At 59.1% G+C, this 22,756-nt stretch overlaps 8 protein-coding genes across 8 annotated transcripts; 3 read left to right on the forward strand and 5 right to left on the reverse strand.

Moving 5' to 3' along the window:
* Nucleotides 1-610: 610 nt before the first annotated feature.
* On the forward strand, nt 611-2,722 carry PSEUBRA_005609 (uncharacterized protein; the record flags this gene model as incomplete). Its single annotated transcript, XM_059465570.1, has 1 exon — nt 611-2,722. One exon carries the CDS (start codon nt 611-613, stop codon nt 2,720-2,722), a length of 2,112 nt encoding a protein of 703 aa, XP_059321655.1.
* Nucleotides 2,723-2,842: 120 nt separating this feature from the next.
* Nucleotides 2,843-7,993, reverse strand: PSEUBRA_005610 (ABC transporter-like protein; the record flags this gene model as incomplete). Its single annotated transcript, XM_016439027.2, has 1 exon — nt 2,843-7,993. One exon carries the CDS (start codon nt 7,991-7,993, stop codon nt 2,843-2,845), a length of 5,151 nt encoding a protein of 1,716 aa, XP_016290327.2.
* Nucleotides 7,994-8,558: 565 nt separating this feature from the next.
* PSEUBRA_005611 (NEDD4/BSD2) lies at nt 8,559-10,415 on the reverse strand (the record flags this gene model as incomplete). Its single annotated transcript, XM_016439031.1, has 1 exon — nt 8,559-10,415. One exon carries the CDS (start codon nt 10,413-10,415, stop codon nt 8,559-8,561), a length of 1,857 nt encoding a protein of 618 aa, XP_016290328.1.
* Nucleotides 10,416-10,859: 444 nt separating this feature from the next.
* PSEUBRA_005612 (RINT-1/TIP-1) lies at nt 10,860-13,847 on the forward strand (the record flags this gene model as incomplete). The annotated part of the gene is made up of 1 exon (XM_016439016.1): nt 10,860-13,847. One exon carries the CDS (start codon nt 10,860-10,862, stop codon nt 13,845-13,847), a length of 2,988 nt encoding a protein of 995 aa, XP_016290329.1.
* Nucleotides 13,848-14,068: 221 nt separating this feature from the next.
* Nucleotides 14,069-14,544, reverse strand: PSEUBRA_005613 (NADH dehydrogenase [ubiquinone] (complex I), alpha subcomplex subunit 1; the record flags this gene model as incomplete). The annotated part of the gene is made up of 3 exons (XM_016439035.1): nt 14,069-14,134; nt 14,214-14,371; nt 14,511-14,544. The coding sequence occupies 3 exons, from the start codon at nt 14,542-14,544 to the stop codon at nt 14,069-14,071; spliced, it is 258 nt and encodes an 85-aa protein (XP_016290330.1).
* Nucleotides 14,545-14,985: 441 nt separating this feature from the next.
* Nucleotides 14,986-16,464, forward strand: PSEUBRA_005614 (WD40 repeat; the record flags this gene model as incomplete). Its single annotated transcript, XM_016439014.1, has 1 exon — nt 14,986-16,464. One exon carries the CDS (start codon nt 14,986-14,988, stop codon nt 16,462-16,464), a length of 1,479 nt encoding a protein of 492 aa, XP_016290331.1.
* Nucleotides 16,465-16,569: 105 nt separating this feature from the next.
* PSEUBRA_005615 (Pleckstrin) lies at nt 16,570-19,659 on the reverse strand (the record flags this gene model as incomplete). The annotated part of the gene is made up of 1 exon (XM_016439024.1): nt 16,570-19,659. One exon carries the CDS (start codon nt 19,657-19,659, stop codon nt 16,570-16,572), a length of 3,090 nt encoding a protein of 1,029 aa, XP_016290332.1.
* A 960-nt stretch (nt 19,660-20,619) lies between these two features.
* On the reverse strand, nt 20,620-22,434 carry PSEUBRA_005616 (Diphthamide synthesis, DPH1/DPH2; the record flags this gene model as incomplete). The annotated part of the gene is made up of 1 exon (XM_016439029.1): nt 20,620-22,434. One exon carries the CDS (start codon nt 22,432-22,434, stop codon nt 20,620-20,622), a length of 1,815 nt encoding a protein of 604 aa, XP_016290333.1.
* Nucleotides 22,435-22,756: the final 322 nt, after the last annotated feature.

The raw sequence follows: 22,756 nt of genomic DNA on the forward strand, positions 1-22,756 counted from the left end.
TCCCAAAGAAGCGTTACATCAAGTCTTCCCAGACCTTGCTCAATACAATTACAAATATGGTCACACTCCGAGCAGCTGCATCGAGGCAGTGGAAGCATTCCTGTCCCGTGTTGAACAGAGTCCAGGTGACGTCAACGGGGATGAAGGGCTCGTCAACGTCCTCGAGGCTCTCCCGGTCCTGAAGACGAGGAATCTTAAGCAAGATCGCCTCGTGGACAGCTTGCGCTCGACGTTGGCTGCAGGCTTTCTGCGCCCTTATAAGGGTGATGCGCCAAAACGTCTCCTTCGCTTTGCCGTGAGCGTCAACGATCTTCTGTTCGAGAAGAGCAATCGATTTCTAGAGCCGGACTACAAAGGCACCCACATCGTGCAATCTAGGGGGACAGGCAAGACTCGCATGGTGGTGGAACTTGGCCGCATTGCACCTCTCCTATACCTTTGCATTCGCAAACAGTCAGACGCGGTAGATACGGCATACCCACTTGGAGACAAACCGATCATCGACTTGATCACAAAGAGCTTCGAGGTGACAAACCCCTTCAACTACGACGAGATAGCGGCCATCGTCTTAGGAGCCTGGTTTTCTCAGATAGCGGACACTCTGGAGAAAATGACAATCGCGCAGGACAAGTTCAGCTACATGGTCGCCCTCAACCACTTCGGGTCAGAAGCGCACGAGTCCTCTCGCAAAGTGTTTCTCCAGCAGATTGTTGGTCGTGCGGAAGCAATCTTTGATGCCGGTCCACTTCGAGACCAAAAGCCCGGCTCAACCTTCCAACATTATCTAGACGGACCAGTCGAGCGTTTGAGCAAGCAATTGCAATTGATCCAGCAACACCTGCATCCCTCGGCAGACGTGGACGCTCCGGTGTTTGTTGCTTTCGACGATTACGCCGCTTGGCCCGAAAAATTCATACATAGCATTCGCCGCGCCTGGGCGCATATCACCGAGTTGAAGACACGTCTCAGCGCCAAAGACTGCAAGGAAGAGGGCTCGAACGAGACTTTGGGCGAGGAGTGCACAACACAAGCTTCGAGCAAGCCGTACATTGCGTGCTTCTGGCTTCTCCTGATAAGCAGTAGCACCAGCGCCGCCACTCGGGACCAGCCAGGAACTTACCGAAGTGATCAGAATCAAATCAGGCCTGTCTCTCTGCCGGTGTTCATCGCAAGCAGCTTTGACGTCCTCTGCTCAGGATCGCAGGCAGTCCACCACGCTTCCGAGGTTGCGACCAAGTCCTACATCTCTATGATGGGTCGTCCGCTTTGGGCGTCGCTCTTTGACGAGTCGTTCTGGGCTGTAGCCGTTCGCACACTGTTGGGTAGCGACAGCTTCAATCGATGCTCGGACATCTCATGCTTCAACGTCCTCGCCACTCGCCTTGCGTTGGATTTTGTTCAAGCAACCATCAACGACGACGGTCCGATTCGCAACCAGGTTGAGTTCGCAGGCAAATCAGTGGATGTGCACATGCGAATCCTGGACAAATTGGACAATCATGCTGTCTTGCACATCCGAGCTCCCTCAGAACCGGTCCTCGCAATAGCTGCCTCGCTGCTCATGATGCCAACCCGTGAAGACACGATTCCCGATGCAAGGTCGGAAGGGATGCCGAAAACGCGGTACGGCTGCATCCTGCAAGTGGTGGGCGGTCGCTGCCTGACTTCGACAAACATAGACGTCTTAAGGGACAACCGCGGCGGCCTTGCGACCAAGCTCGTCCTCATGACGGCGTGGGATGCCGCCAAGCAGGTTGGAAATTCTTTTAAGCGCTTAGAGGATATCGAAAAGCAGGCTTCCCACCTGCTGCAGCCTGTACTGCTCGACGCGATCATCGACGGTTTAATCAAGCTCGAAGGCAACCAAGCAGCAGACATCCGAGTCAGCATTCAAAGCATCTGCGAAAAGGTTCGCACGCAGTGTCCAGACCACGCCAACGCACAGGCTTGGGCGCATCATACCCACTTCGATGTTCTCAAGGACCCGGTGCGCGACCTGTCGCCGGAGTACTTATGGTACTGCTGGAAGCGCGGCGTAGCTATCCAAATGGCACCTGACCAGCTCGGAGTAGACGGCATCATTCCAATCTTTGTTGGTGACTTGACCCGGCCTTTTGCGAACCTGACAACTCAACAGATGGACACAGACGCCGCTCGTGGCGCCGAAGGAGACGAGACATGGGCTGCCTGTCATATGACGTACATTGCGTGGAAAGGCGAGGCCCAATCCAGCAGCGAAGATTTCGAGACGGCGCTGAGGAACCCAGTCACTGCAGGCCCGTTGCTTAGATATGCGCGCATCCAGGATGATGCCTTGACACGTCGAGGCATCCTCACCGTCTGGACTGACTTGAGCGCGAAGGACAAGCCTGCAAAGCTCGACGTGGTCGCGGACGCCGACAAGCCCATGCTGCTGATCCAGGGCGTCGCGCAAAAAGAGCCCCGCAACTACCCCTGCCTCGACACGCTCCGGATTCGGTCAGTTGCGACCAGATTCATCAAAGATGTTGTCAGCGGCCGCAAAGACTACGAGAAGCAGAACCGCATGCACGACCCTGTGTCTCTTCGCACACTCGACGCAGCACTGGCCGGCGAGCCAGGAGACGCGGAAGAAACATGTGCTCCTGTTGATCTCGATATCATCTTTCGTCCGCTAGTCGGCGACACGCCTGACGAGAGCACGCCCAGCGAGCCTATGGAGCCTGGTGACCTCCGTCTGTAGCCCTCCCAATGATTCCACACTTCTTCCCTTTCAATGTCACAATCTACCCAACATCACACGTGCGTCACGAGCTGAACCATGTCTTCATTTCCCGACTGTCGCAAGAACCTGTCTGTCCTCTCACATTCCAATCAGCGCCCTCAACGAGGCATACTCTTCCTCGCCCGTGCTCTTAGCCAACTTCGTAAACCAACCGTCCTCCCTCCTCAGCAGCTCCACTGGGTTGCCCTTCTCCACGACCTTCCCACGGTTCAGCACGACGACCGTATCGAACCCAATAATCGTGCGCAATCGATGCGCGATGGCGAGCACGGTCGTGTTGTGCTGGGCAAAATGCGAGTCCAGCAGCGACTGGATCTTGGCGTCGGTAGTGTAGTCGATCGACGAGGTGGACTCGTCCAGCACCACGACGCTGTTTGCGTTGGCAGGGGACGAGGCGGAGAGCAAAATGCGTGAGAGGGAGAGCAACTGCTTCTGACCCGAGGAGAGGTTTCCGCCGCTCTCCTCGATTCGTGCTTCGAGAGAAGAGAGCGTGCCCGAGTCGTCGGAGGTGTCGTCGGCGGTGGGCGAGGAGCGAGATAGGAGCGTGGAAGAGCTGGTGCTGTTGCCCTCGCGAACGACGTTGGTCGAAGGTGGGGCGTCGAATGTGCCATATCCGTTGGTGATGAGAGGCTTCTCCTTGAGCAGACCGACACGGACGAGCACTTGAGTGATGTCTTCGTCAGCGTACTGCTCGAGCGGGTCGACAGCGCTTCGCAGCGTTCCCGACAAGATCAGCGGGTCTTGAGGAACGATCTTCATCCTGCTCCTCAGCGTCTTGAGCCCAATCCGCCCGATATCCACACCGTCGATCTCAATCTGACCGCTGCGATACTCGAAGAATCGGAACAGCGCTGAGACAAGCGTCGACTTGCCGCTGCCCGTGGCACCGACGATGCCCACCCTCTCGCCCGCCTTGATCGACAGGTTGATCCCATCGAGCACGTCCGGCAGATTCTCCGCGTACGCTAGATGCAGATCGCGGATCTCGATCGCGCCCTTCTCGGGCCAACTCGGCGACACCGCCACCTCGCCACCCTCGACGCTCGCCGGTGCAGCATCCAGAGGCTCGTTCTCGACGTCAAAGTACTCCATCACGCGCTCGACCGCGACGAAACCTTGCTCGACGGCGGACAGCGAGCGCAGACCGAACGTCAATGTGGCCGTCAGACTCTGCACGAAGCTCAGCGTGAAACCCGCTCTGGCGGCCGTGAACCCGGGCGTCAGGGTCACCACCAAGACCGTAGCAACCACTACACCGCTGCTAGCCAAGCTGACGAGGAGCATCTGCCACTGCCTCACGGTTCCCTGCCAGAAGAAGAACACGTTGTTCTCATCCAGCCTGTCCATGAGCGTCGCAAAGTACGCTGCGGACGAGCCAAAGGCGCGCACGGTGACGACACCGTTGATGAGGTCCGTGAAGCACGTGATGCGCTTCGAGGCGGCGTTCGAGTCGAGCCGCTTGAGATCGCGCGCTGCCACGGTGAACGTCGCGAGCAGCGCGTAGAAGACAGGCGAGACGAGGACGAGGATGACAATGACAATGGGACCGCCGCCGAGCCAGGTGGCGACGAGTGCGGCAAACGAGGTGAGCAGCGCCTTGCATGCCTCCGTGAGCTCTTCCGCGATGGTCGAGTCGATCGCCTCCATGTCTTTGCCGAAGCGGTTGAGGAGGCGACCAGAGGGGGTCGAGTCGTGGAAGCGCAGCGGTGCTCGGAGAACCGAGTGCAAGAGCTGTTGGAAGAGTCGACTGCCAGCAAGGAGCGAGGCAATGCAGACAAGAGCGTAGCCGGCGGTGATGGTGAAGACTTGCACGGACTGGATGGTGATCCAGCGTGCGAGCCACCATTCGGTTGAGTGCTCGTCGACAGGAGATTGCATCCAGGATCGAAGCCACCAGTTGGCGCCGAGATCCGAAAAGGAGTTGCCAGCAAAAGAACCGATGAGAGCGATCCAGAGGAGAACACCGCCGCCTGCTTGGATGTACTTGCTGTAGACGGCGGAGGAGACGCGGCCTTGGGCGCGCTTCTCCTCGGTCACCTGCTTGTGGGCTTCGCCGTCAGCGACTGGCTCGCCATCGGCCTCACCGTCGAGCATGCCAGATAGCTGGCTGAATGCCGAGCTCGAAGGCTGGTGGGCCAACGACTTTCTGCGGGCGCCGATGGTGCGCTGCGAGAACGTCGAGGCATTTGCGTGCTTGTTTCCACCCATACTGGCATTTGCCGGGTCGAGATGGGCACTGTCAGCCATGACAGCATCCTCTTCATCGCTGTTCGCCGCCGAGTTGGCAGCAGTGCTCGCATTCGATCCAAAGTTGGGTGTCTCCTCACCATCCTCCTTCTGCTTGTCATCCTCATTCTCCAGGCCTTGATAGAATGCGCTCGCTGTAAACTGCTCCGCACTCCCAAAGAACGCCTGCCTTCCCTCCTGCAGCACCAACACCCTCTTACATCTCGGCGCCATCAGCCTCACATGATGCGTCACCAGTACCGTCGTCCTCCCCGCCAACAGCCCGCCTTCACCCCCGTCGAACAGCTTCTCGCACACATGCTTGGTGGTGTGCGAGTCGAGCGCGGACAGGCAGTCGTCGATGAGCACGGTTCCAGCGTGCGAGTAGATGGCACGGGCGAGCGAGATGCGCGCCTTTTGACCACCAGAGAGGTTGGTGCCGCCCTCGCCGATCTCGGTGCGGTCGCCGTCCTTGAGGATTTTGAGGTCGGGTTTGAGGCCGCATGCGAAGAGGACGGCGCGGTAGCGGGAGGCGTGGTAGTCGAGGCCGAAGAGGATGTTTTCGCGAACGGTGGCGTTGAATAGGAAGGGACGCTGAGGGGCGTAGGCCGAGAGCGAAGGATCGATGTACCAGTTTCGAGAAGAGGTGCGAGCCGCATGGAGCGTCGCAGCGGGGTGCGAGCGTGGGCACTGGATGGTGCCCGAGGAGAGGTGGGCCTCGCCGAGCAGGGAGAGGAGGAGGAGCGTCTTGCCCGAGCCGATCTTGCCGCAGACCAGGTTGGTCTGGCCCACTTCGAAGGTCGCATCAGGGATCGACAGGGTGAATGTGGTCGATGCGGGAGGTGCGGCGGGAGCACCGTCGCTCTCGACAGGCCAAGTGATCTCTGCATTCCTCAACGCGATCCTACTGACGCCGGACGACGCGCGAGCAGCCATGTCCTTCGCCCCGGCCACAGTCTGCGGCCTGTATTCGTGATCCGGGATCTCCACCTCGCCCGTCTCCATGTACGCCGCCACGCGCTTGATCGACACCCATCCCTGGATCACGGTCAAGAAGTTGCTCGGCAAGTAGCTTACCGCGAACCTCAGCTCCAACAACACCGCCACGGCCGGGAAAGCCACGGACGCCGTCAACCGATTCCCCTCGACCAGCGTGTACCATGCGAACGCCGTAACGATCGTCAACATGGGCACAAGCGCAAACAGCCCACCGAAGAAGGTGAAAAAGATCCAGCTCTGCGCCTGGCACTTGAGCTCGGCCCTTCGCTCGAACATGATCTTGGCGGCCATCTCGTCTTCCCACGCCTCGTACTTGATCATGCGGATTGCGCGGATGGCCTCGCTGAGGAGCGAGACACGTCGATCGCGCGTCTTTTGCAATCGCTCGTCGATGCGCTTGGTGAACTTGCCGACGATGAAAGCGACAGGCTGGCAGATGGCGGCGACGAGCAGGCCAATCAGTGCGCCGTTGCCGATGAGCACATAGGCCGAATACCCACCGACGAGCACCTCGAGAGGACCCATGAGGCCGAAGGCGTACATGTCGATGCGCGAAAAGATGCGGTTCACGTCGGTCGTCACCAGGTTGATCACCTGGGAGGACGAAGAAGCAGTGCCGCTCTCCTCGTTCTCTTGGGTACCCTCCTTGCTCGGATGGTCTCCCTCGGCGGTGTCTGGCGAGGAGGCCTCTTTTTGACGTAATCGCTTCCACGCGAGCAGCGTCGTTAGCTGCGTCTGCATCCGTGTCTTGATGAACACGTTCAGCGGACGGAAGTAGTAGTAGATCAAGAAGGTCTCGACGAGCATGGTAAGGTAGAACAAGGCCGAGTAGATCAGTGTCGATCGCGCCCGGTTGGCGATGGTGTCCATGCCGCCGGATTGCTTGAGTGACGCCTCGTAGCGTTCGACGCCATCGAGCAGAATGCTCATTCCAAACTTGGGCACATAGAAGGCAAACGTGACGATGACCAGCATCACTCCGAACTTCTTGAGCTCGGTGGCGTTGCACTTGACGAGTGCGGAGAGCAGCGCTCGACCCTTGACCGCGTTGGTGCGTTTCGCGCCTCGTGGCGTCTTGGCAAGCGACGCAGCGAGCGAGGCGCGATACTGCCGGATCATTTCGTCCGCCACGTAGGCGGACGAGTAAGTGTAGTCGAGCGCAGGGATGTCCTCCTCGTCGATACGATTCGTGCTATACGCCTTGCGCACAACAGGCAACGCCAGGAAGCCCCATACATCCTGTGCGACGGATCCGCCGCCGATCGCGTTGCGCGTGACGTTCCTTGCGCCCAAGCTGTCCGTTCCCTCCACGGCGATTGTTGGTCCGCTCGGGCTAGTGAATGCCACAGCGAACACCACCAATCCGCACACCACATTGATCGCGTGCAGCACGCCATTCGTATCGCCTGCCAGACCACTCTCCTCCGCCTTGAATTCGGTCAGGCTGACCAGCAGCTGCGCCAACAGCCACAGCGCGTTGAGCAGCGAGACGAGCATCAATCTCGTCGATTCGGCTAGTCGGAGCTCCAACATGGCCAGCACCACCGTCAGCGTCCGCGACGCTGCACTGACCGAGGTGAAGTAGATGCTGTTCTGCCATTGTGCTGCGGAGAAGAGCGTGACGATGGCGGTGGCATCGATAGCGAGGCCGATGACGGAGGCGATGGCGAGGGTGATATGGACGTACAAGCGGGTTGATTCGTAGACGGAGGGGTTGAGGGGAGTGCCGAGCGCCTTGCGAAGCGCTCGGGGGTAGTCGTCCACTTGACGCTTGATATCTGTGGTCGTATCGAGAGCGTCGGGGTGCTCGGTGTCCTGGGAAAGACGCGTGTAGCCTACCGGGGCGGAGGAGGAGTTGGGCGAGCGCAGAAGGAGGTAGAGAAGGATGAGGAGCATCGTCGAGCTCAGCGCAGCGGCTGAGAGCGTGTATTGGTCCCAGAAGGTGAGCTGCATGTCGGGCAACGAGGCGCTGTGCGGCGTTGGAGTTGGTATTGATGGGATCATCGTTTGATATGTGCTGGCGGTTGTAGGAAACGAGATCGCAAAGGCCGAGACGGTCAACGTAGTGCTTGTGCGGTCTTGTATAGTCCGTCTTGCGGTGGTGATGAGATGGCGACTGCGTCTAGCTTTTCCAAGGATCGATCTAGAGGAGCACCGTCGTACGGGCTGAGATCTGCTGTAGACGTGTATACTAGCGATCAAGCTTCAGTGGTAGTGAGATGAGGGGCATCTCCTCTTCGACCAAGCCGAACAACGAGACCTTATATCGCTCGAGCCCTTATCAACGAAGAACCGCTTTAGCCGACCAAAGGATGCCGACGGCATCCTGTCAAGCAACTACTCTCTCGGCTCGAAAATTTCAAAATAGGGTTTTTTTTGGCTGCAGTGACGGAAGACCCTGCTCCGCACTCACTCTGACTCGTGGCTCACGCTCAGCTCCGCGGGAATCGCGTCTTGCTCTCTGAGTCAATGGCTCAGAGTCATCCTCTCCAACGAGTCACCCCTTACTCACCGTCGTGCTCATCTCAATACTTGTGAGAGGTATCAATGCAAATTGCAAAACGAGTGTTTAAGCAAGACCGGCACGACGCATGTCGTTCAACAATCGTCTCTCCGCCGGGTTCAGCCGTGCATCTTCCGTGTCCAACCCATCTTCATCTTCCAAATCGCCGACGCTGGTCTCCCCGCGCTGACCACGCGAGCGACCCAGCCTCTGTCCTACGCCGGGGAACAACACCCAGTCCTCGCCCGATCCCGCACTCCCCCCGCCTCTCGACAAAGCGGAGCGAAACCGATTGACGAAACCCATCGCTCCCGTCGACGGCTCCTCCTGCGCCGATTCGCCGTTCGAAGCCTCTTCGCGCCTCGCAGCGTCAACAAGCGACTTGCCCCACCGCCAGATGCGCCAGTAGCTCAGCATGGACGACAGCAGAATCGTCCAACCCAGCACCATGAGCACATACGCGAGCCATTCGGTCGACTGACTCATCGAGTCGGTGATGTTCTGATCGCCCACATTGACAGGTTGCCCATCGGCCTGGGCTGCGAACAGGTCGGCAAGCGTCTGACCGTTTACGCTCGGTTGGGAAGGTTGCACCATTCGCGACCCCCAACCTCTTCGACGAGTGCCGTTGGCCGTGTTGTCCTCGCCAAACCACCCGTTCCCTCCGCCAGGTGAGGATGTGCCGCCAAAGTCTGTGCCCACCTTGCCTTCTGCGATCTCGGCCGCTCGGGTTCGCAGGTAGAAACCATATTGGATGAGGGTCACGCCGAGACCAGCGCGACTGCCACATCGCGCAGCATGCGTCGTGTGCAACAGGTAGGTCAGCAGGAAACCGACAAACTGGAACGTCATCGAAACGAGCAGGTTCCATGCAAATCCGAAGAGGTTGCCCACCGCCAGACCTTCGACGATGAGATCCTCGATGGCGCCCACGTGCGCTCCGCCCGGCGTCCATCCAAGACCGTTGGCGAGTGGGTGGACGCTGCCGCCAAGGATGGTTGTCTCCCAGTATTGCGGTACCGCGTCGGCTGCGGCGATCTCGTAGGTGGGAGGCTGCATGTCGTCTTCCAGATCATCGTCATCTCCTCGGTCTTCGCCGCTTCCGCCGGTTTGGCCGCGTCGGCGACGCTCTGGCTTGGCGCTGAGGTTGGCGAACACGCCATCCTGACCAATGCCGCCGCCAACGTAGCGCGGCCGATGAACGCCGCCTCGAGCACCGTCCTGTGTTGAGAGGGACGAGTAACGGGCACCAGGGATGCCCATACCGACAAACCGACCAAAACGACCGAGAGCGAAGCGCATGCGGTCACTTCTCGTCATGGCTTCCGAGGCATCTGTGCTGACGCCTCCCGCCTCTCCACCGCCCATGGACGTCGGGACGGAGCTGTAACCATTGCGATTCGTACGACTGCCGCTGCTGGAATGGATCGAATCATCGCCTTCGTCATCCCCATCTGGATTCATGTCGATGGTGCGGTGGTCGTTGCCTGCAGATGCGTTGCTGACATCGGCAGCAGCGTCAGGGTTTGGGCTGGCAGCATGGGGCGAAGGCGGCGGCCGCCGTGTGACAGTAGGAAAGTACTCTGGTCGCTCGAAATCGTATGCTGGGGTATTGCCGCTGCGGTTGAACAGCGGTGGGGGCCGGAACGAGGATGGGGACGGTTCGGTGGTAGCGCTCGAGTTGGCTCGGTCGGCTCCTAACGGGTCGCTGACTGGATCTGGATCGGGCAGCGCATCTCCCGCATCAAAGAAGACATCCGTGGAAGGTCTCGAGGTTCGATATGCGGACGGACCTGAGGAGGATGAGCTGGCTTGAGTGTAGTCTGGCAACCCTGGATCAGCGTCCGCGGGACCGTTGAAGGCGGCAAACAGCTCGTCGGATCTGCGCGAATGCGATCGTGGACCTGCGCCTGGGCGAGCCATGGCTGTGATGCCGAGTTGATGCTGTGCTTAAAGAATGGTGGTGATAGGTGATGGCGGTGACAAGAGAAGGTGGAGGAGATAATGACGGTGACGGAGATAGAGAGAGCGTCGATAGCATGCAGGAGCAGTGCGTGGCGGGGGCCCTGTACATCAGCCGAGACTGGTGAGGTGGCCTTGAAATTGGGCAATGATGCAACGCACACTGCACACGGCTGTGCTGCTGTTTGCTTCAGCTTCGAGCTCAGCCATCACCCAAAATCGGCTCAGCTCTACCGGCCTTGGCTTGGCAGAGCGCGCGAAATTTTAAAGATGTTATGCCAGCTCAAACCCACAGTCTTGCGTTTTTGCCTCCACTGAAATGAGAAGGACCTGACACGCTTAAGCCACGCTGTCCAACTCAGCTTTCGACGCAACCAACACCTTCTCATCCTCATCGCGAGCAACATGGCGGCGACAGACACAGCAGGGGGTGCTGCATCATCGCTGGAGCCGCACCAGCTCGCAGCATACCTCGCGCCTCCATCTCGCCAGCAACAGATCAACTACGTCGTCGAGCATTGCAACTACATCCTCCCCCAGCTCGCTTCCGACTCCCTCACTGCGTCGCTCGCTTCCCAGCCCAACCTCTCTTCCAAATCTACACCGCTGTTCACCACACTGCCGTCTTCGTCAGCGCTCGAAGCTTATCTGGCCGAACTCACCTCGGCTCATCAGCAGGCTTCCGCTCGGACTGCCAACCTCGAATCTCAGCTTCGAAACCAGCTTCTCTCGAGTCTTTCCGGTGTCAAGATTCTCAAAGAGAAGCTTTCATCCTTGCCAGATGACATTGCTTCCACCGAGGACAAGTTACTCGATCTCTGCGAGGATCTCGTCATCGCAGGCGCGTCTTCTTCCACAACCTCGACCTCGCCCGGCTCCAGCAGGGATGGCGCGGACACCTTGATCGACCGTCTCGGTCAGCTTCACACAGCCATCGACCAGCTCAAGAAGGCCAAGCAATACTTTAGCATCCTGGCTCAGGCCGAGGATCTTCGTCTTGCGGTTGTCAAAAGCGATCAGGACCAAGCTCAGCGAGATCGAGCTCTGCAGCACCTCTCCGAGCTTGATGCCCTCGTTCGCAAGGTCGAGAAGCTCTCTGTGGTGGGCTCGGAACAGCATCAGGCAGCGCAAGACGAGCCCAAGCTGGTAGCATTCCTGCGAGCACAGCGATCTGCCGCCTTCAAAGCGCTCAGAAAGGCTCGCTGTTCGCGACTCTCGGAAGCCATCGCCCAGACCGGCTGGTCGCACGCCAAGGCTGACCTCTCCACAAGCAAAGACGATGCCAGCAACGGCCTCGACTCCACGGCTGCCAAGCTCGTTGAGAGTACGCAGGTCAAACAAGCTTGGGCGGACGTCTGTCGGCTTCAAGACGTCGCCGAGCATCTGGGCTTGCTCAGGCGCGCGACCGCCAAAGTGTCTTCTCAGTCGTCAGCACAGGCGACCGACGCAGAAGTTGTCACAGCAGGTAGTGACGCGTATCAGCCTCTGCTCACCACGCAATGTCTCATCGAGCCGATGCTCCTTCGCTTCCGCTACCACTTTGACGGCGATCGTTCGACCAACCGTCTCGACAAGCCGGAATGGTCCCTCTCGCACATCGCGTCTCTCATTCGCTCCCAGGCTCCACTCTTCCTGCCCGCAGAGCATGGCGTTCCCGGCTCCGGTGGTGCAGTCGTCCGACTCAACCGAGCATACGCCAATGCGTCTCCATCTCGCCGAGCCTACCGTCACATCGACACCTACGCCGAGCTGCTCCACGGTCTCCTCACCCCACTCCGTCGCAAACTCGCCTCGACCATGCCTTCCCTGCTCGACCACCCCTCCCTGCTCGCACACACCGTCTTCCAGTCCCTCACGTTCGACGCCGACCTCTGCTCCACCTTCCCACCCTCGCTCACGGTCCTCCACAGCGCAGGCACGCGCAAACTTTCGGACGACATCCTCGACAACCCTCTCTGGTTCAACCGGTGGCTCGATGGCGAGAAGCAATTCGCGCTGCGACGGTTCGAAGAGATCATCGACGCTCCTGACGCATGGGCCATCGGTAGCTCGGATAGTCTCGCTGACGATGACACCTTCTTTCCCTCTTCCAGCGAGACGGGTCAACGAACGACCAAATCGGCTCGGTCGACAATGGAAATCCTCGACGCGGTGTCTGAACGATATCGACCGCTACCCTCGCTCTCCCAGCGATTGAGCTTCCTAGCCATCGTTCAGCTACCCATTCTGCGAAGCTACGCACAACGCTTGACGCGCAGTTTGGACGCATTCGAATCGCTCTCGTCGGCATTTGCGCGTGCGATGCCTGGCGAGATCGTCGCCACTTCGACCGGCCAGGGGGACTCAGACATGGTCCGTGGGCTTCGTGGGTTGGGTCGATTGGTGAAAGCGCTCCTCTCCGCCCAGTGGGTGTGTACGGAGCTCGAGCGGTGGTCCGACAGCGCGGCGTTCGTTGAGATGTCTGAAGCGCTGGGTTCTACCGAGGAGGAAAGGGCGCTCGCGCTGGGATTGAGAAAGGAGGAAGGGGTGCAAGAGGATAAGGAGTTGGACGCGGCCAGTTTGGGCATGCTTTTGCGACGAGGGTTGAAGAGGGGGGTTGGGGTGGCAAGACCCCTCGCCGCAGGTTCGCCCAATTTGGCCAGTGATACGGTGGGAACGCCGCAGGTGAGCGATGTCGGGCAAAAACAGGTGTTGAACGAGTTCGGACGGTATGGCGTGTGGGAGGAACCGCGGCGCAAGTTTGGCGAGATCGCCAGTCGTGCTGTGACAGCCATCGAACGGTTGGTGGTGAGCGAAACGCTGGAACAGCTTCGTCCGTACGTGTTGCGACGGTGGGATCAGGAAGATGCGACCTCGGAAGATGAAGAACCGTATCCGACGCCGACGCTCATTCCCGCATTGTCGGTGTTCTCGTCCCATCTTGGACACTTGTGTTCGATACTGGAGAGGGAGACGCTGCTGCCGGTGTACAGGAATGTATCGGCGTCGATTGCGGGTGCGTTAGTGGACAGAGTGGTGATGGCAGGCGGGTCGAGGCGGTTCAATCATCAGGGTGGGGTGAGATTCGATCGGGATCTGAGGGAGGGGTGGTTGGGCGTGGTGAGGGAGGTGGGCGAGGCGAATGTGGCGGGATTGTTGGGGAGGAGACCAGAGGCGAGTTGGAAGATCGCGCTGGATGCGGCGTCTTTGCTGCGCCTACCATCTTCAACGAGCGGGGAAGGGGACAAGGATGGGGTGAAGCTGGCGAAGGCCGTGCAGATCGTGTTCGACGCTACGGATGAGGGCGGCGCCAAAGGAGAGGATTACAGGGGGCTATTGGAGGGGCTGGGCGTGGATGACGGGAAGGTCAATGTTAGGGAGGTGCTCAGGCGGCGAGTCGAGGTATGGAAGTGATGCGCTTTCGGCTCGATCATGGCTTCCATGTCAATTTGCAATCCTACCATGTGCGTCTGAATCACATCAGCTCGTTGATGCGTCCGTCTGCGTTTGACACCTCACAAGCACATTCCTCCGGAGCACGGGCGTGACCCACCATCTCCACTACACGGCCAGACAGTCGGTCATTGTCTTGCGAATCGAGCCGTAGAATTGCACTTTCTAGCCTTTGAGCGCGATCAAGAGAGTTTCTCTGTGGACCAAGCCGAGTTGGTGGCAAACTCTTTTGGTGCTATGGGGTTTGTCTGTTGCATCAATCCGATCCAAATCATTGTCAGCACATCTCCTCTTCTCCTCTTGAAAGGGAGTGGGGTGGTTACTTACACTCTGTCCGCGTAGGCTGCCAGTCAACCGTTCGTCGCGCTTCATCATCATGCGTTCCCAGTCGTCGAGCGAGTGACGGATGGGCTTGCCGTCCTCCGCCAGTCGACGCACCACGTTGTAGCCCGTACCGGCCACGCCGAACATGACCACCACCATGCCTGTCGAGCGCAAAGCGAGCGAGTGAAAGTGTCAGTTCAGAAGCTCGTTTATGATGATCGAAGGTGAGCATAGAACGGCTCCAGCGCTCGAGACATTGGTGGGTTGGAGGGAAAGAAGAAGGCAGAGGTGTGGACGTACTCATGTGAAGAACTGCTTCGAAGGGGACGGGCATGATTGCTATATGTATGTCGAGGATTCGAATGGGAGAATGCTGTTGTGTGTGTGATCGGAGTAGACGTCTCTCGTGCCGATGCTGATTGTGCGAGTGACCCAGGGAGGTGTTGTTGCGGTGAGTGATCGTCGGATGATGGTGTGGAGAAAGACCTCCAGAAGGAGCGATAATGCTCTTTCCTCGACTCAAGACGTATCTCGAATCGGTTCCGATCGAATTTTATTTCCCATGTCTGTTCTGCAAATCACACATTTTCCGTCAAATCCGTCGTCCGTGCACACTCCCTGGCTGGTGTTCGTTCATTTCCCGACCTCAATTTTTTCTTCTCGCTTTCACTGCAGGACCCTGAACGGCACGGCTTCGACGTCGTACACATCCACCATCCATCACCCCAACCCCATCCCTCTCACTCGGCACCCCCTCGAGGCTTGGCAGCGCGAAATGGACATCTCACTCTCCTCCGACGCTCTGGATCTGTCCTTCCACCCTGCGGAGGACACCAACCTCGTCGCGGTCGGGTTGATATCGGGCAAGATCCAGCTGGTCAACTACGACGATTTCGTCAATCAACCTTCGTCCTCACGCACGCCGCAACCTCCTTCCAAACGACACAAGCACTCTTCCTCTTCAATCAAGGGCGAGGAGGATGAGGGGAAGAAGATCAAGCTGTATAAGAAGCTATGGGTGACGAGGCCGTCGAAAAAAACGTGTCGCGGTCTCAGCTTCAACCCGACCGGCGAGCGGCTGTTTAGCATATCCAAAGACAAATCGTTGTTCAGCATCGATTGTTCCACAGGCAAAGTGGTAGATAGCTGGGTGGATGCGCACGAAGCGGCGCCGTCTCGGGTGTTGCCGGTCGACCAACTGGTGGTGACCGGTGATGACGATGGGGTGGTTCGCCTGTGGGATCCAAGGAAGGGCGGCGGGAAAGGGGTTAAGCCGGTGAGGATGTGGGATCATCATTTCGATTGGATTACGGATATGGTTTACCTCGCCGATTTGCCCGTGCCTAAGGTTGCCAAGGGCAAAAAGGGCGAGGGGAGGAAGAGCAAGTCGCAACTCAAGAAGGATCGAAAGCGGGCGAGGGAGGCTGCGGCACTCAAACAGCGGGACTCGTCCGACGACGAAGGGGAAAGTGGGAGTGAGAGCGACTCCTCCTCCGATGAGGGGCGAGGCAAAGGTCCTAGTCGATCCCGCCTCATCGTCACATCCGGCGATGGCAGCCTCAGCAGCATCGACCTGACATCGTCGGGACCAACATCCTTCGAGCTCTCCGAAGACCAAGAGGATGAACTGCTAAGCATCACCTCCATCCGCTCCTCGTCCAAACTCGTCGTCGGCACCCAACTCGGCATTTTGAGCCTCTGGTCCCCCTCGAGAGGGCTGTTGGATCATGTGGATCGCGTACCGGGTCACCCAGCGAGCGTGGATACGCTCGTAACGCTGGACAGCGAGACCGTGCTCACGGGCAGTTCAGACGGTCTGGTGAGGGTGGTACAGATTCTGCCGAGCAAGTTGCTGGGCGTGATCGCGAGCCATGATGGGCTGCCCGTGGAGAGGATGCGGAGGAAGGGGAACGTGCTGGGTAGTGTAGGGCATAGCAATTGTGTCAAGTTGACGGATTTGAGGCCGCTATTGGAGGAGGATGAGGAGGGGGAGGAAGAGGAGGGTGCGCTGGGAATTGTTGGGTTGGGCGATGAGGATGATAGCGATGACGAGGAGGAGGAGGATGATGCAGAAGAGGAGGAGGATGATGACTTTGCTGGATTGCAGACTGTCGAGGATGGAGAGGATGACGACGACGACGACGACGACGCGGCAGACGAGCAGGACATCGAAGCCGATTCAGACGACGACGACGACGACGACGACGTGCCAAGCAAAAAAGCCGGCAAAGGCGGATTCTTCTCCGACCTCTGACAACCTCTTACACTCTCTCAAATCATTCAAGCATCTGCAGTTTCTACACGCTCTCGCGATAAGTTTTCCATCAATCATAAAAAATCGTATTACATCGCATGCAAGCTACACATCGTCCGGCTTAGTCTGTTGACCGCTGGTCAAGTTCATGAGAATCGCGGCGTCTCTTGCCGTCAGCTGTTCGGGATTGGGTCTCGCCTTTGCCCTCTGGGTCCTAGCCCTGCTAGTCGGGCTCGGGGGTCGCGGGGGCGGATTCATCCGCTGCGCCTCCTTCAACGAGATCGTCGCATTGTTGTAGCTCGAAATCACGGGGAAGCTGTGGTCCCTCCCAATCGTAGACTTCATCAGCGCCTTCATCCACTCCCTCACCAAAATGGGATCGTCACTCGAAAAGTAGTGCGGCTTCTCGCTCTCGTGCAGGATCTTGAACCCGTATTTGCCCGGATTGGTGTTTTCGTCCGCAATCACCTTGTAGCCTTTCATGTTGACGTAGCCTTTGATCTTTTCGGCACGTGGGTCGCGCAGGATGACGAGGTCGGGTCCTTTGAGCGCAAGGTAACGCGGCTTCCACGAGTTGTATCGCTCGCCCTTCTTCTTGATCCACCCTTCGAGGTCGACAGGTTGGATGCGCGACATGACGGGCCCGTTGGCTGCAGCGCCAGGAGGGGCAGCGGGACCACCAGCGCCAGGACCGGAAACGTCGGCGCCGGCGGAACCGACGCTCGTCGGTCGCGCATTGGCGGGCATGCCCATTCCCCCCGTCGCCGCTCCCAAGACCGTGCCTCCGCTCGTCGACTGCCTCTGTCGTCGAGCCGTATCGCCGTTCGTGTCGAACCTCGGACTGTCCGTAGGCAACGAGATCTGGTCCCGGATATTGGACTGCGAAGATTGCGAGCTGATGTTCCTCGAGGCACGTGCGAAGCCCAGACGCGAGAGCGTCCCCTTGCTGCTCCTGTCGTCGTCGTGGCCGTTGCTGCTCGCACCTCCTGCCGGCGCGGGGGGAGGCTTGCGGTTGCGTTGACCGAGACCAAAGAAGCTGGTGCGGTTGTTCTTCTCCGACAGGGCCGATCCGCTCGATTCGCGTTTGCGTGGCGACGGAGGAGGCAAGGCGCCGAGACGATCCTCGTTGGGGCCACCGGTGGGGAAGTAGCGTGGACTAGGCAGGCCGAACTGGGACGTGTTGCCGGGAGAGACGGGGACGTCTCCGCTGCCGCGCATCATGCCCTCGCTCGGATGGCGGTAGGGGGCTCGCTGACCAGCTTGCTGCGCCTGCCAGGCGGCGACACCAGCTGGTCCGCCGAATCCGCCCGGGCCAAGCCCTGCGTTCGGGCTGTTGTACATGTCGCGGTCCCGGTCGCCTCCGTTGAAGTTCGAAGGAGGTCCATAGCCGGGATCCAGGCTGGTCTCGGCCATCCGTGCGCTGAGACTGCGTCCGTCGGCATTGCTGCCGTTGTTGGATCCGCCACCCAAATGAGGTGAGTACGTGGGAGTGGCGGCGGCGCTGCCTGCTGCACCAGGGCCGCCGAGGATAGCTGGGCTACCCAGAGTGCTGTCGCCGTGAGGAGGCTGAGAGAGACCCGGGGTAGGTGGAGCGCCCGACGTCTGTGCGCGAAGTTCCTTGATCCCGTTCGCGACCTGGAACCGCTTGCCAAAGGCGTTGATGTCGATCTCTTTGAGAATGTTGATGTCCATCTCGAGAAGCACATCGCCCGAGATCTCGTGCTCGCGGAACTTGCTGACCACGGCCGCCTCGTCCCAGCCCTTGAAGCGGGCCCACTCGACGACGTGGTCGACGTTCCACTCGGTCGGGTCACTCGGCAAGTTGGCTAATGCGTGGAAGCTTTTGGGTTGCGCAGCAGCGGCGGCAGAACTGCTGTGGGTCGCGTCATCGAGCGTCGGTGTTCCGATCGAGGTGGCTGCCGTGCCGGTGCCAGTAGCAATGCCTGTGCCGGTACCCGTCTTGATGCTGTCGCCGGCAACGGAACGAACGCTTTCATCTGCGGCAGGTCCGGACGATCCGACAGCAGAGGAGGCGTCGGCGGATGGCTCGTGACCGGTCACGGCGTGTGCGGTCGATGACGCAGCGGCAACACCACCGAGCGCAACAGCGCCTACACCGGCTGCGATGGCGGGTGCAAGGACAGTGTCGGGTTCTGGCGCGGTGGCAGCACTGGAGTCGTTGGAAGCGAGAGGAGATGGCAAAGCCGCTTCTGCTGGTGCCTGTGTCGCCGGCTGAGACAGAGCTTGGTCCTCGGCGATGCCCTGCAAGTTCGAGGTAGGTTGTTGGATCTCTCGTGCGGCGACGCCGGCTGTAGGGGTAGAGGCGAGATTGCCGAAAAGGGGACTGTGCGTCTTGTTGTCCTGGAAGTCGTTGAGGGCGGCCACAACGGAGCCTTCACTGTCGCTCTCGTCGCTCATGTCTACACCATCGATGGGAGCAGCTTTGGACTTTTCGTCGGTCAGGTCAAGCTCGCCTGCTGCCAGCTTGGCTTGGCGTTCTTTCTCCTTCTCCAGAAGCAGCTCGCGTTGACGAGCCTCCTCTTGCTCGAAAGCTTGCTGCGCCTCGGCACGCATGCGTTGCTGTTCCTGCTTTTGACGTTCTGCATCGTCGGCCAGATCTTTTTGGGCGTTGGCGGCAAGGGCAGCGCGGGCGGCGACGGGTCTGCTGGCAAAGTCGTCGGCGGATCCGCCGTAGTTGTCGGACTGCGCGTCGACATCGGACCGATCGCTGGTGAAGGAAGCGGAAGAGGAGTCGACGCCGCGAGTGGCAGCAAGTCCAGCTGCACCTGCTCCGGCACCAGCTACAGCACCTGCACCTGCACCCACGCCTGTAGTAGTGCCATTAACGCTGCCCGGTGCTTGGAACTCGGTGAGGGCGTTGTCGATGTCGGCCATGGTGGAGTGCATTACGCCCGGCTGTGTGCTGGCGGCTGCACCCTGAGGAGCGCCGAGGACGGGGGTAGCAGTGCCGGATTGAGCGCTGAGCGCGACGTTGCGATCGACGGTGGTGTAGGTAAAAGGAAAGAGGCCGGTGTGACCGTTCTCGTTGGTGCCTTGCCACCAGCCATCGCCGTATTCGTCGTCCTTTTCTACGACGATGATGCACTCGCCGGCCTTGAAGGAGACTTCGTCCGGGTTTTCGGCCTCAAAGTCGTGCAGCGCCCAAACGCGATCTGGCGATTTGATTGCTGCCATGCTGAAGAGAGGATGTGCAGATGTAATTCGAAGCTAGCCGAGCGTTTGCGTCCAGTCGCTTCGAGGAGGGCGAGGATCGGGTCAGGTAGCTGAAACGAGCGTCTTGGGTATAAAGACTGGCCGTCGTTTTGATGAAGGTCGTCCAAAGCAGATGAGATGCACGACTGTGTGTCAGAAGGACCTTGACGCAACGAGGCGGGCTGTGAAGAACAACGCGGCCGAAGAGAATGACGACCGAAGCGTCAGCAGGGTCCCGAGCGTAGTCGCTGGATGGCTGCTAATCCCGAGTGCCGAAATGAAGGAGCGTCGTGCTTCTTCACAGGTGGCGCCTGATGCAAGCGAGCGATTGGGATCGAAATGAGAGACACTCTCGTCTACGGCAAGAGCGACGAGGATGGTATATGGTGGTGATGAGGATGGATGGAAAGCGAAAGAGAGCTTCGGAACTGAAACTTCGGTATTCTCAGCGGCAGCTCAGACCAGACAGTCAGCCGTTCTCTGCCAAATCCCGCAGATGAACGGGAACGCCTCTCCCGCCAAAAGTCTCACACGCTGCTCAGCCGCCGTCCGATTTTGTTCAAAAGCGGCAAGGCAGGCAGGCAGGCGTGCACGGTCACTCTCGTGTTCTTTTTGGATTTTTGGCTCGAATTTAACCTCACGGGTGCCTGCCACTTGCAGCCAATCTTCACGCCTTTTGGGTCGGGATGAGAATGCGTAGAAATTCCAATCAACCGCGCCCAAAACGGCAAGCTCAGCTGATATTCTTATCCGTGGGGATGATGATGGCGATCAGGACCGGACATCGTCCAAGACTAGGTCGGCTTCGCTCGGCCCTCGCTTCAACTCAAAGACTCGTCTGCGTCAACGTCAGAAGCGTAACGATGATTTTGACCAACGTGTCCTGCACATCAGGAATAGGATTGCAAGGTCTGACTGAAGCGAGGACGGCTGGTATCGACATCAAGCCGTAGCGATATTGGCAGGTGCAGCGGCGGCTTTGGCACGGTTGCTTCTCAGACTCTTGAGCAGAGCCAGATTCGACTTGGCGCCGGCTGCCTTCTTTGCTGGCGCCATGCCGTGTCTCGGTGTCCAAGGTCCTAGCGATGTGTCGCTGTAGAAGTCCATCGGATAGTCGCCGTCGAGAGGCAGATGCTTGTCTTCCACCGGCACCTCGCTAGTGCTATCGCCATGCGGTCTAGCTGGTGTCCTGCTCATGCCCAGCCCCTCTACATCCTCTTGCCATCCTTTCACCTTCTTGACGCTCACCGCTGCTTCGTACGGACTGAGCAGTGGCTTGGCGAAAGCAGAGCCCCAATCGATCGATAGGCGCGGGCAGCTCGACTGGATGAACGCCGCCAAATGTTCGCCGAACAGAGCCAGCTTCTGCGGTGACAGCTCCGACAGCAGGATAGGAACATGAGGGATGGGCGGCGAGTGTTCCGCCAACGACGCTGTCAGCGACTCGAGCACGCGCAGGCTGCCTTGACGTCCCAATGTGCCCAGCACCACACCCCAGCCAGAAGGTGCCGTTCGCTCTTGTCCATTCGACACCGCCTTCTCCTCGTCCTTCAGTTTGACGATTGAGAGCTCGGGTTCGAGGTCCATTCCGCCCACACCGTCCTGCGCCAGCCTCACCGCTTCACCGCGCATCTTGCGCATCTCGGCATGATCGTACAGCTCGCGCACGAATCGTTTCGTGTACGGGTCGTATCGGAACGCTGGGATCCGCGGGTTGGCAATCATGATGGACTCGAGGTGGAAGCGACCGTCGCCAATGTAGACGATGGCATCGATGCTGTCCTTGTCCAGCTTGGGCGACGTGCAGCCCAACACCTCGCCAGGACTGAGCGGCTTGACTTGCGGCACAGTGACCGCATATTCGCCAGAGCTCCATGCTTTCCATTTGGCTGCTTGAGGGATGTGGTCGACGGTGCCGTCCGTCGCCGTGCCTGCGGTCAGCACCAGTCGATCCGCCTGAGGCTCTCCCGAGACAATGGATCCATCGGCAAGTCGACGCTGTTGCTGCTCGAGTGCTTCGCGTAGGCCGTGGATGGCATTGATGAACTGCACCGTTCCGACGAGCGCTAGATGGGTGGATGCTTTCGACGCAGCGGAAGAAGCAGCGTGGGAGCTGGGTTGCTCTTGGTCGCCGATCTGAATCTTGGCTCGCCCCGCCGACTCATCCACCTCGGCACTCTTGCCAGCTGCGCTCTGACTACCACCCAGGATCTTGGCTCTGAACTCGTCTTTCTGGCTCGGGAAGTTGGCTCGAATCGTGGCGGCCAAATGGGCGGGGTCGATGGAGATCTCGACGAACACGTACAGCGTTTTGATCGCCGTCTGATCCACAGGAACAAGACAACTGTGGCCGTAGTGGACGAGCATGTCACACCCAAGTGCCATGGCAGTGTAGTCGTCGACGCAGCACGCGCCGTACGTCACGTCGCCCATGATCACCGTGATAGCATCTGTGAAGCGTTCCACAATGTCGGCAATACCGGTGGCCCACAGCGTAAGGCCTTCGGGCATCTGAAGCGCGACGCATGTCGCTGATGCCTTTCGAATGTGATGGATGGTCTTGTGGATCTCAAAGTTGTAGTTGGGTGGGAGGATGGATGCGATAGCTTGGTTGAGTTCCGGGTCGTCCAAGATCTCGGAAGGGACAGCGTTGGCGATGCGGGGTCGCGACGGGCCTGCTTGGCTGCTAGGATCAGCAGTGGCGCCGCCAGCAGCGCCGTTGAACCTCTTGCGAGGGTTCTCTGCGTTGGTCTGCATGTTTGCAGAGAGAGACTTCGACAGCAAAGGGTTGCGTGTTGCCGTCTTTGATGCTGTACGAAGTCAAAGAAGAAGACTCTATCCAGGGTCCAACGCACCACCAAAATCTTTGAGCTTGGGCAAAAAACGAAAACTGGCTGACAAATCCTGACTTGCGCTCCATGCTGTGGCCTCTTAACACTTTGGAAAAAGGCTTGAGCTCGAGTCCGGGGCGAAGCGCGTAAAGGAGGCGCGCGGGCGCATGACGTCAAACTGACTTCGAGTATCGCCCTCCGCTTGGGGCCTTGCCGAGCGCCAAGGCAGACCTTGATCGCTGGCTCTT

Source organism: Kalmanozyma brasiliensis, assembly GCF_000497045.1.
Source record: "Kalmanozyma brasiliensis GHG001 unplaced genomic scaffold PSEUBRA_SCAF6, whole genome shotgun sequence".
Taxonomy (NCBI): Eukaryota; Fungi; Basidiomycota; class Ustilaginomycetes; order Ustilaginales; genus Kalmanozyma; species Kalmanozyma brasiliensis.